General features: G+C 38.9%; 1 protein-coding gene across 1 annotated transcript; it reads left to right on the top strand.

Annotated features, from left to right (window-relative positions):
• On the top strand, nucleotides 1–12,082 carry nt5c3a (5'-nucleotidase, cytosolic IIIA). Its single transcript, XM_007900879.2, has 9 exons — nucleotides 1–166; nucleotides 2,949–3,047; nucleotides 3,599–3,668; nucleotides 4,434–4,480; nucleotides 4,555–4,640; nucleotides 6,699–6,788; nucleotides 7,789–7,951; nucleotides 8,272–8,472; nucleotides 10,632–12,082. The coding sequence occupies exons 1-9, from the start codon at nucleotides 29–31 to the stop codon at nucleotides 10,731–10,733; spliced, it is 996 nt and encodes a 331-aa protein (XP_007899070.1). The 5' UTR covers nucleotides 1–28; the 3' UTR covers nucleotides 10,734–12,082.
• The last annotated feature ends 472 nt before the right edge of the window (nucleotides 12,083–12,554 follow it).

Below are 12,554 nucleotides of genomic sequence, written 5' to 3'. Positions count from 1 at the left end.
GTGCCGGGCAGTGCGCAGGCGCGGCCGCATGGACCGGGTGGCGGTTGCGAAGCTCGGGGCGGCGGCCGGCGCCGGGGTCTGCGCCGTGTTCGGGGGCGCCGTGTTGGCCCAGTACATCTTCACCATGAAGAAGAAAGCCGGCCGCAAGACCAAGATCATCGAGATGGTGAGTCGGGGCGGGTGGCTGTGTGGGAGGGCGGCCTTCACTGTCAGCCCCGGGGGGTGGGGGGGGGGGCAGTGCTGAGGGGGCAGTGCTGAGGGGCTCCACCGTTGGAGGTGAGTGTCTGAGACACCGAGAGAGGATAATAATAATAATAATAATAATAATAATCCTGCATTTGATATAGAACCGTATCACATTGTTGAGATGTCTCAGATCGCTTCGCGGAACGCGCTGTAAAGTGGAGCGACGGCATTTCGTCAACGAAAGGCTTGGGACACGCTTCCTCTCTCCCTCCGCCTGCGGCCGCTTCCTTCCCCGTCCTCACGTCGCGCCGGAAGGCTTTCCTACTGTCGCCTCTCGGCTCGGCATCGCGCTGCGCCGCGGTCGAGCACTCTGGGATGCTACCCAGGGCGAGGAACGCTGTGCAAATAAATGCCAGTTGCTGTAGCCAATTGCACGCAGCGTACAAAGCAGAGGGGGTGAGGGTCAGTGGTTCGGACGTAGGGGCTGCATGAGAATTATTGGCCGAATGGGGTGAGGGGCAGCGGAAGTGAGGGGACTGGGGAGGGGTGAGTGACGAGGCTGCGGAGGGGGAGAGAATGGGGTGAGTGGCTCAGCTGAGGGGCAGGCAGAAAATAAGTGGAAGTGGGGGTGAGTCACTGAACTATGGGGAAGTGAGGGGGTGGGGGAGCGGCCAGAATTGTGATTTGTGAGAGACAAAGGTCAGAATAATCCTAAATAATAATCCTTGCATTTGATATAGCACTTTTCACGTCTTCTAGACTTCTCAAAGCGCTTCACAGAGTATGCTGTAAAGTGAATTGACTGTACATTTGTGGGCAGCCAATTGCGCACAGCAGTGTCCCACAAACAGTCGTGGATTGAAAATGACCAATTTATTATTGTTTTTGTTTTTTGGAGGGATTATTATTAGGCGTGTGGAGAAAGGAAACTTGCACAACGTTTTGCCCTGCCTGGAATTGAACCCAGGTGTCTCGCTTGCAAGGCGAGTGCTCTAACCGCTGAGCTACAGGATTCCACAGAAAGTTATCTGCAACAGGAAACTGGATCTAAAATGTTCTTGTGGAAGCAACTTTAATTCTCTGTTGGGAGCTTTCAAGAGCCTTCATTTATAGTTCAATGCAGTATAAGTTGCTAATACAGTTAGCAGGGATTTGTACCAGCAGCTTGCTAATGCCAAACATTTCCTCCAGATGAAAATTATTGCATCATATTATTGGATTTGCTGTAGCATGGTTACTTTCCCTGACTTTCTAATAATAATAATAATAATTCTTGCATTTGATATAGCGCCTTATCACGTCTTCTAGACATCTCAAAGCACTTCACAAAATATACTGCAAAGTGAATTAACTGTATTTGTGGGCGAAATGCAGCAGCCAATTCTGCAGAGCAGTGTCCCATAAACCGTCGTAGATTGAGTGACCAAATTATTTTTTTGAAGACATTATTACCCCCGGAAAAGCGATCCGCCAATCAACTAACAACCAGGTTCCTACTTACTGCTAGGTAAACAGACTTGTGGTGTATGGAAACTTGCCTAACATTTCGTCCTGTTTGGGAACCAAGCCGGGGTCCTCTTGCTTACGAGGCGAGCATGCTAACCACTGCACAACAGGAGTACACTACAATACTCCATAGGCCTTGTGCTAAAACTTAGCTTATCCTGATCGGTTCAATGTTTTAAACCTTGGAAGTATGTCACTTGTTTGTCTCACAGTGTTCAGTATTATGAAGGCAGTACTATCCTCTTCAGGCACAGTTTATGTGTTGCATCATTTGTTGTGGAACTTGATAAAATTGAAATTGAATTGGATGCCAGATATATTTTTTAAAATTAGTGCACAGGGTAATTGCAATACAAAATTACATTTGTATAGCGCCTTTCACATCGGGAGGATGTCCCAAGGTGCTGGACAGTCAGGAATTTGGACCCAAACTGAGGATCAGGATCAGGGAGGGTAGGAGGGTGGCTGAAGGCGCGGTTGAAGAAGAGGGTTTTTAGAGACATGCCTTAAAGAAGGCAAGGGAGGGAGCAAGGCAAAGGGAATGTGGGATGGAGTTCTAAAGGGTGGGGGCAGAAAGGCTCAAGGTGGCGTGGGCCAGGTGGGGACGTGGAGCAGGCCACAGCATGCTGAGCGGACAGGTTGATATGGGGTCAGCAGGTCACAGAGGTAGGTATGAGGGCCTTGAAAGCCTTGAATAATGTACACTTGTGTGCTCAAAGTCTTTTTAAACAAAATTGTTTACTTGCATTATATAGGCCTTCAGCCTATCTGCCCCACTCTCTAGAACTATATCACTAAGTTCCTCTGATTCGCTTCTTCCCTCACCTTGTTCTTAAGACCTACCTTTTTGACTGAGTTTTCGGTCATCTTTCTCTTCCCGCTTCTTTGCTCCCCAGGTCTGGTGCCAAGCAATTATTGTATACTCAGTATCTGGCACTAAAAATGGCTGACTTCTGAATTGTCCGGTTGTCACTGACATCCCATCACAAAGCAAATTACATCAATGGCAATTCCTGCAGGAAGTGACGACCTAGAATTCATCATTTTTAAAAACCTCTTGTAACACATTGGCTGAATTAGTTGAACTAGCCAACGATTTCCCCTGTAGTCATAATTCCCCTGCAAAATAGCACATCTGTTGAAGCATTTTTTAATTTTTTAAAACATTTTATATACTACTGAATATCCATACGGAGGCAAATGTATATTTAAAAAGGCATCTTTAGAGTGACTCATATTAATTGCATTTCTCGTAGATGCCAGAGTTCCAGAAAAAATCTGTCCATATTAAGGACCCTGAGAGAGTAGAAGAGATCATCTGTGGTCTCATCAAAGGAGGAGCTTCTAAACTTCAAGTAAGCAATATTCTGATGAGACTGAACATTTCATGTTCAAAATGTAATTCATGAACTATGGCTGATAAATGATCTTTCCTGACTTCAATGTTTTTAACAACACTTTTTTTAAACGGATGATATTGACGTTTGCTTTACCTTGATTTGTTTTATCTTTTAGCAAGGTTTCAGATTACAAAAATAGCCAACTTTTGGGTTGTAAGGTTGCGGTGGATGTTGTTTTTGTATTCCAAAACATGATTAAAAGCAATGTGTAAGGATGGAAATTCAATTGCTCAAGTCAAAGCAAATTGGAAAAAAATACATATTTATGAAACATTGTCCCTATTGTTTCAATTTTTGCAGTGTTGCATAACTAAGTTCATTCCAATATTTTCAAATATAAACTTAGTTGAAATGTGCTTGCTTAAATATTGAATGCTATAATGAAACAGTATAATGTTTTCTCACTGTATTAACCTGTGATTCTTGCTGTACAGGATTCTCTAATATTTGGGTTTAAAGTTCTCCCAGTATATATCTAATTGATTTTTTTATTTCATATATTACAGATAATCACTGATTTTGATATGACATTAAGCAAATTCTCTCACAATGGAAAAAGGTGCCCAACTTGTCATAGTAGGTACTTCAATATGGTGGCAACATTTTATGACCAGATTTAATGGCGCTTCATGCTCTTGAGATGTTGCCACGCGTGAAGGGTGCTTTATAACTGTAAAGTATTCTTAATGCCTTCAGACTGCTAGATACTATGCAAAAAAAATTGACTCGGCATATGAATAATCCCATGCCAAATGAAGAACTAATAATTCCACTTTAGCTAGTCTGTGCCATGACTCACGCTCAAAGCAGGTACTGTCTAGAGACTTAACATATGCTTAAAACGACAGCAGGTGAGGTCAAATGTAATATCCTCATTACTGCCTTGACTGAAATCATTACACAGTCACTCCATTTTACAGCACGTCCTGTGAAAGCATTTTGAGATATCCTAACAACATGATAAGGCACTAAATCCATTGCAAGGAGTATAATTATTTGAACTGTGATTGACCACAAGTCCTTGCTAGGCTTAGTATCAGAAAGTGCATCCTTTTCATTTTTGGAGTTTTTTTGAAAGTCATTTTTCTCTAGTTGAAGTATGTCTTAAGGCCATCATCATATTAAAAAATACTGTCATTTATATATGTTTGATTTCTGTAGTTTTGAGTCTGTGATCACTCTTGATAACATTTACTTTAGTTGTATTTGAATGTGGAATGTAATATTAATGCAAAACTTGTAAATAAACAGTCAGAATGTGAACAATGAAAAAAGAGTTGTCACCTCTTCTGGATATCAAGTATTTATGTGTTTAATTTCCAAAATTGTTTATTTTGACAGACCTCATTGACAACTGCAAGTTAATCACAGAGGAGTGCAGAAAAAAGGTACTTTTTAAAAAGAGAAAATGTTTTTCATTTGTCGTGCTTTCATTTTTCATTTGTGTTTTTCTGTATCATAGTTGTTCCAAATTAGGGATAAATACTATCCTATTGAAATCGATCCTGCCCTTACTACTGAGGAAAAGTACCCTTTCATGGTTGAATGGTAAGTCCCAATACTACATCTATGCAATCTTCCTTGAACTATAAAATATGGTTCTGAAAAACAAAATATGTATCCTTTTATGTTCATTATATGTCGAACAACTAGATATTCTCTGATTTGTGCTGCAAAGCCCAATTTAAAGTATTTTTTCTCTTTTTATATTAAGCAGTATTATTTCTTCAGTAATAACCCTCAAAGTTAGTTGGATTGACGCAATTATATTATAATCCTTAAATTTTGATTTGGTGTTTTTGCATTATATGCAAAGACACCGTGGTTCTTTAGTCATTTGAGGAAGGAGTTTGCTTTAACACTAAATTAGTTGCCCATCCTCTCGGAAAAATAACTCATCAAAAGTTAATTTAATTTTGTGTGCTGTTTACTATGTACTCTTTGAAATGTTAAACCAAGGTCCCATCTGCCTGTTCACATAGATGTTAAAGGTCCCATGTTGCTTCCAAAGAGATTGGAGATTTCCTGGTCAACAATCCTCCTGCTAAATTGGCCATTCACTTCATGGCTGTTTGTGGGACATTTTTATGTGCAAATTACTGCCACATTTGCCAATAAATACAGAAGCACTATATTTGACATCAGTTTCCTGTGATGATTTTTGAGATATTTTGACATAGGCATTATATTAAATGAAATAATTGTTACTGCTTTTCTTCTTAGAATTCCGTAGAAACAAAATTGCAGTTTTATGTTTCATTTTAAAAATATTAACAATGTTATTATGTTGCATTTATTTTGCTTTAAATGAATTGAATTGTCAAGGGTTACACTTCCTGCTCTTTAACCATTGCATCAGGGCCCTGTTTAACAATGTGGGTATGGGTTTGAATTTAGTTCACAACATATTCAGATAAACTAAGACTAGGAAATGTATTTATATACTAGGAAATGTCATTAAATGGAAGATAGATTCTCCATTTTTCTCACTGCTATGTGCACAAACTTTCAGAAAGTGACAACTTCTCAGTCTACCAGGGTAGTTCTGAGCCAGGTGCTAGAGGAGCAAATAAGAGTAACTTGGACCTTCTGTATTTTGTTCTTTTTCTATTCTCTTACGTTCAGTATGAACTCAGTGACACATTCCTAGAATTGGGTATACAGTAGTTTGGGGTAATTGAACCTATATTCTACCACTGACTTAGTACTCAGGTTTGCTGTGGTGCCCAAATTATGTCTCTCTTTATCAGTCAAATTATAATTATTGTATAGTCTGTGTTAATATAATAATCCCTGCATTTGATATAGTGCCTTATCACTTCTTTGAGACATCTCAAAGTGCTTCACAGAATATACTGTAAAGTGAATTGACTGTATTAGCGGGCAAAAAGCAGCAGTAATTGAGTAAAGCAGTGTCCCACAAACAGTCATGAATTGAGTGACCACATTTTTTTTAAAAAAGGGATTATTACCCCCGGAAAAGTGATCTGCCAATCGACTATCTACCGGGTTTCTACTTATTGCTAAGTAAAAAGAGGCGTGTGGAGCAAGAAAACTTGCCCAATGTTTCACCCTGCCCAGGAATCGCTCTGAGACGCCATCCAGAGTGGAGGGCACTATATAAATCCAAGTTGTTGTTGTTGAATCGAACCCAGGCCCTCCCAAGTCGAGTACTCTAACTACTAAGCTACAGGACATTATGGTGTGGATAAGTTCTTCGTACAAGTATTATTTCAGCAGGTTATTTTCTTGAGATAGCAGTCCCCACATAGTATCTTGTCTAAAGTAAACGCTAGCAGATGGGTTCAAGTCTTACTTCCTATAGAATTTAAGCCCACTATCTTTATGGTGTGGAACATATTTCTTCTNAAAAAAAGCCTAGTCATCCTTCAACATTTAATGTGTTCAATTATTGATACAGTTCGTTTTAAATGCAGCATAAATCAGTCTTTATAGAAGATATGTGCCTAAATATTCATATCTCACTTTTGCATGTAAATATCTGGTTGCTATTGTGAAGTCTTTGATTAATGCTTAAAAGATTTATTTCATACCTGTTTTGTCTGCTTTGCTCCAGCTGATTTCAAAATAAATGCCTTCTTCTAGGTGGACAAAAGGCCACAATTTGCTAATCGAACAAGGTATTCAAAAAGAGGAACTGGCTGACGTTGTAAGAGAATCTGATGTCATGCTGAGGTACTAAAAGACTAACAAATTATTTGGAAGGAGTGGAGATGCACTTCTTAGTACAAAGCTGAAGAAATTCTAATTATTTTTAGAACTTTTATACACTGAAAAGTATGGATGTGGTGATATTTTTAGACTTTATTGAAATTTATGGTTGTCCATTTGCGTCTAATCTGATCCACCACCAATATTTGATGGTTGAATAACCTCCAACCCTGGAAATTGGGAAGTTTTAGTATGTTTCAACAGTTGAAATGTGCAGTTTGATTTTACTTTATTCATGCTTAACATATAATCAGTTCAAATAAACACTCACTACTTTCTGAACAAAGAGTTTTCATGTAATTAATGTTCTGGCATCCTAACGTTCCAAATTCGGCACAATATTGCGATATAAATGGCAAGTCATGAACTTTAGGTGCATGACTTTTACTTTCTAGGGATGATGTAAATGTGTCTTCAAATTAAATAGAGCTGGTTGGTGAGCTTCAAAACCATATTCGGCTCTGAGATTGTGGGTTCAAGTCCCACTGCAGAATTTGAGTTTATAATCTAGTTTTATACTCCAGTGCAGTACAGGGGAGTGGTGCGTCGTCAGAGGTATAATTTTCATTAAGACTTTAAATTGATGTCCTGTCTGCCTGTTCTTCGGGTAGAAATTAAAGATCCTATGAAATGTTTTGAAAAGATGAAAGTTTCTCTTGTGTCCTAGCAAACAATCATCTTGATTGATGAGTTGTTATTCACCTTATGGTTGTTTGGTCGGAATTTGCTGTATACAAATGGCTAGCATATTTATATACAAAAACAGTCATTATACTTGACAATATTTATCTTTGAAGTACTTTGAGGCATTTCATTATAGGGCACGCTAAAAATTCAAATGCTAGGCATTTCCTGTGATTCAACATATGACCTGTAATTGGCTCGTTGAAAGTTAATTATTGTTGAGCACATTTGATATGAGTATTTTCTGCTTTGTGAACTTAAAACATGTTGTCCATTCCAGAGATGGTTATGATCTGTTCTTGGATAAATTGAATGAACACAACGTCCCAGTGTTCATATTCTCAGCTGGCATTGGCGATGTACTCAAGGAGATTATGACACAGGCTGGAGTCTTCTACTCTAATTTAAAAGTCGTCTCCAACTTCATGGACTTTGATGAAACTGTAAGTTAGCCTTAAGTGAGACTTTGCAAGAAGACATTTTATTCTGTAATTTTTTAAAATATTGTAAAAATTCTTTGCAGCAGGACTAGTAATAATTCTGCGCATATCACAGCCTTTATTTTGCAAATTAAGATATATGAGTATTTTTGTGTCATCTCAAAGAACGCTCTTTGTACCGTAAAAGCTAAGTGGAGTAAAGCTGCATCATTCTGGGTCAATTGCAAGGCAACTTTTTTCATACTTGTTACTGCTGAATAGACTTTTATTAATTCCTTTGTGACATATTATTTGAATCTGTGCTTCACACCTTTATGTTTCAGGGTGTTCTGAAAGGTTTTAAAGGTGAGCTCATCCATGTTTATAATAAACATGATGGTGCCCTGAGAAACACTGAGTACTTCAACCACCTGAAGGAGAATTGCAACGTCATTCTTCTTGGAGATTCACTTGGAGACTTGAGTATGGCAGATGGCGTCCAGAATATTGAAAGCATTCTCAAGATTGGATTCTTGAATGACAAAGTAGGAAATTCTATGAAAAATGACTGTGTTCAATAACCAGAGCAAGTGAAAATCTGTCAAGATTTTAGTGAATTCTGCAGGAGTATTTTCTCACAGATTTTTAAAAAAAACACAAGTAGAAATATTCAGTACTAAATGATTGATTAAACCAGCAACATTTCATTAACCATTACATTTATGCACTTGTTATAGCAGTATTGTCTTGGAATTGAAACTCCTATTTGTTAAATGTAAGTATTTTATCTTACAATAACTGACTGGTGACTCCAACAACAACAACAAATTACATTTGTATCGTTCCTTTCATGTCAGTAGGATGTCCCAAGGCTCTGGACAGTCAGGGATCCTCACCCGAGCTGGGGGTTGGGATTAGGAGGGGTGGAGGGAGGTTAGGAGTAGATGGGCGACCGAAGGCACGGTCGAAGAGGAGGGTCTTGAGATGGGTCATGAAGGAGGCAAAGGAGGGGGCGAGGCAGAGGGACTGTGGGTTGAAGTTCCAGAGGATGGGAGTAGGGAAGCTGAAGTCCTGCCTGCCAATGGTGAAGCAGGCAAGGTGGGGAACGTTAAGCAGGCCGAAGTCTGCTGAGCGGAGGAAGAGGACAGATTGGTAGGGGGCAAGGAGGTCAAAGAGGTAGGGAGGACCAAGCCATGGAGGGCTTTGAAGGTGAGGCCCAGGATCTTGAACTGAATCCTCTAAGTGATGGGGAGCCAGTAGAGCCGGGGTGAGGATGGGGGTGATAGGGTCGTGGAGCCTGGTGCGGGAGAGGGCACAGGTGGCAGAGTTCTGGATGATCTGCAGCCACTCCAAGGTAAAAGGATCCAATGATGAATTATCCAATGTGACGAGTCATCAATAGATGTGCTTTTTGCCTATCTATATACAATTCAGTGTTGCCAGTCTTTTAAGTTACAATAAATAAACCCTCATAAATGCTGTTGGATAATTTGATGAACAAACTCAGTCCAGCAGCCCTTACTCACAGAGCCATTGGTACTCACCTTATTCTGTTATGATGCTGGCTCCTCTCTGACAAACCCCTTGAAGCTGCGTTTTCTTGCTCATTCAGCCAGCTTCCACTCACTGCGCATGCACGACCAACCTCTGCCAAGCCCCTGCACCAGTAACAGGCCACAGACAGACCTTCCAATAGATCAGAGGCCTCTATGATGCAATAATAATATTAAATTATAATATATTGGGATGCAATGATGCTAGCATGAGCCCCACCATCTTCCCTCACCATTGTTTATAGGACGAATTATCCAATCAATTTTACATTGAAATACTTACAAGAATTTCTACAAATGTGACAAGTTATATGTTAAATGACGAGCAAATCCTCATCAATGGTTTAAATGGAAAGCCGTCAGGATATTGAAGACGTGACTTCAATATAGTGATAAAGATGGATTAAGCCAGGGTCGACTTATCTAGAGTTTACTGTATTTCCTGTATTACTTTGCAAAACTCCCAAGGCACTGTCTTGCTAGATGAATGCAAGTTGGTGGTTGTGGTGGTAGCTGTTGTGCTAAAGTTGTTCTGAGTGAGATTCTGTGACTGCCGCTGCTGAAGCTGGTCTGATTGCAGTGACAATAGCAATTATTTTGATTGGTATCTTCATCATTGAATGTTGGCCACCTTTTTCACAGCTATCACCACCCCTTATTGACTATTTGATGATACTCCTTGCTCTGATTTTTTTTGTTTTAAACATTAAATTTCAGAGGGATCGGGTAACCAATATAAATATTTTGATGTATACCCTAGGATGACTCAACGTGGTCAAGCATAGGAATAGGACTGGGCCATTCAGCCTTCAAATCTGTTCTGTCATTTTATTACATCTTGACAGATATTTTAATCCCATTTATTCTTTATATTCCTTCATATCTCTAATCTCATTTCTAACTATCATAGTTCTAATTTTGATTATGCCCTTTTGTTTTGTAGAAAAATAGCCTTAATTGGTTGATTTCCATTTCAGTAAAAACATTACTAGTCAAAAGCTGACATGCATACCATGATCCAACTGAACACATGAAGGGCTAGCAAGGGGTCGCTGGTGGTCACTGTTAGCTTACAGTACTGTTATGTCCGACACCTCCGAATGGATCTTATAAATGCACAACCTAAATTTTTGTTCTCTTTAAACCTACAGGTGGAAGAAAGTTTAGATACGTACATGAACTCTTATGACATTGTCCTTGTAAGAGAAGGTACATTGGATCTGCCCAATGCTATTCTTCAGAAGATTCTGTAATGTGAAGACTAAAGGTGCTCACCCATGACTGGAGCTTCAATTCAGCGGCTACTCTATATTCTTAAAGGAAATCTTATGTTTTAAAAAAAATCCAACCTTTTTACTGAATGTATTGCTCACTCGTAAATTAAAAAATGGATGTGCTCTGGGACATTTTTTCACTAAAGTAGGCAAAGGTAGATGGTTTGCACAATGAATAAGCAGAATTTTACCTGTCCAGTATTTTAACCTGTCCTTTTTAACACAATCAGGACTGTAAAGCCAAAGGCCTGCTTCACAGATTTACACAACTAAATTTAATTAAATGTTATAGTTTAAAATCTTTTGAGTTTTAAAAAATGTCTGTGGTGTTTAATGTGATTCCAAGATTATTGTAAACCTGATTTGCTGAGTGCCTCTAATCAGCTGTTAGGAACAAGTAAATCACAAGTTGTCATGTCTAAGGGGTGAGCATTCAGAGTTCTCCATTTAAGTGTTTCAAAAGCTTAATCAGCTGTAGATAGTTCTGAGTGAATGTGAGTTACCTTTGATAATGTACTTCAAAGAAAAAGTTGTAAAAAGCTGAAATTCCTGTAGTTTTTTATGTACAGTATTTCTCACATGTCCACTGCTTATTTCTTTGATATTTGTTTTAAATATTGAACATTGTTGGTTTCTATTGCTTTAAGAGAAGTCATTTTTATGTTTCAATGCATCAATACAGCCCTCTGCTCAAATAACCTGAACTATAATTATCAGGGTGGACATTCAAACAAGAATTTGTCCAATCGTTATCAAAACTTACTGTTGAATTACAGAATGTATCAATTGTCAGGGGAAAGGATGTATAGCCATTCAATTAAAACACTGAAAGCTATTAATTCTTGATGAAATATATGTGGTGCAATATTGATGATGAACCTGTTAGCCTGTCTTTGCAAGCCAAAGCACAGCTGATAAGGTGAACAAGTAACGGGAAGCTTGCCAATGTTTGTAATAGTAAGATGTGCAGTTTAAGCTAGCTAAAGTCTGTCAGTATCCAAATGCACCCTGGCTGTCAAAGTGTATCGCTATTCTCTGGGATTAGGTAAACCAGGTATATCTATATAAAAAAAACTGCAAACCAAACTAAGTGGAATTCTCAATACGTTGATTGAAGACTTGGTTTTCATGGGGCTGGGTTTCCACTCCAATGAAAAATTTATGTCAAAAAATATTGACCTGAGAAACGATATACAATTGAACATGTTTGATCAAATTTGATGCTTCAATGCTTCCAATAGTTCTGGCTATTTTTGTCAATTATCGTATTCTGAAAAGGTGTGCAATAATGTAGATATACCTATTGTTGATTAAACTTAGCCATTTCAGCTCTGTAATTTTTACTTTGCTGCTCAAGATAAGAAGTTCGAAGTCTGGGCCCTATGATGTCAGCACACTTGGGGAATGTTACTACTGTTAAGACGTAGGATCTCCGCACCCCCCACCCTCCCCCCCAATAAAAAAAACACACGGCTAAAAAAAATCAGGAGATATATTGATAATCTAAATGTACAATGGGAGAATTTCAAGCTAACCATCTTCTTGCGAGTAACTGCCTCCCACCCCCCGACTTTAGTTGGTGTTCTGCACAGTAAGAAATAGTCATCACTACAGTGGGTATCTTCCACAAGATAACTTCTGAAGCATAGTTCCTACTAAGATACCTGGAGTGCCTCCTCTCGTAATGTTGATTGTGTCATATCCTTTAATTAAAATTAAATTGTCCACATCCTTGTATACTATTCATGACCAAAAACTAATGCACACCTGAAAAAAATCCAGTTTTTGAAAAAGGAAGTT

Source organism: Callorhinchus milii, unplaced genomic scaffold, assembly GCF_018977255.1.
Source record: "Callorhinchus milii isolate IMCB2004 unplaced genomic scaffold, IMCB_Cmil_1.0 Scaffold2, whole genome shotgun sequence".
NCBI lineage: Eukaryota > Metazoa > Chordata > Chondrichthyes > Chimaeriformes > Callorhinchidae > Callorhinchus > Callorhinchus milii.
This window is presented reverse-complemented; position numbering and strand designations above follow the sequence as displayed.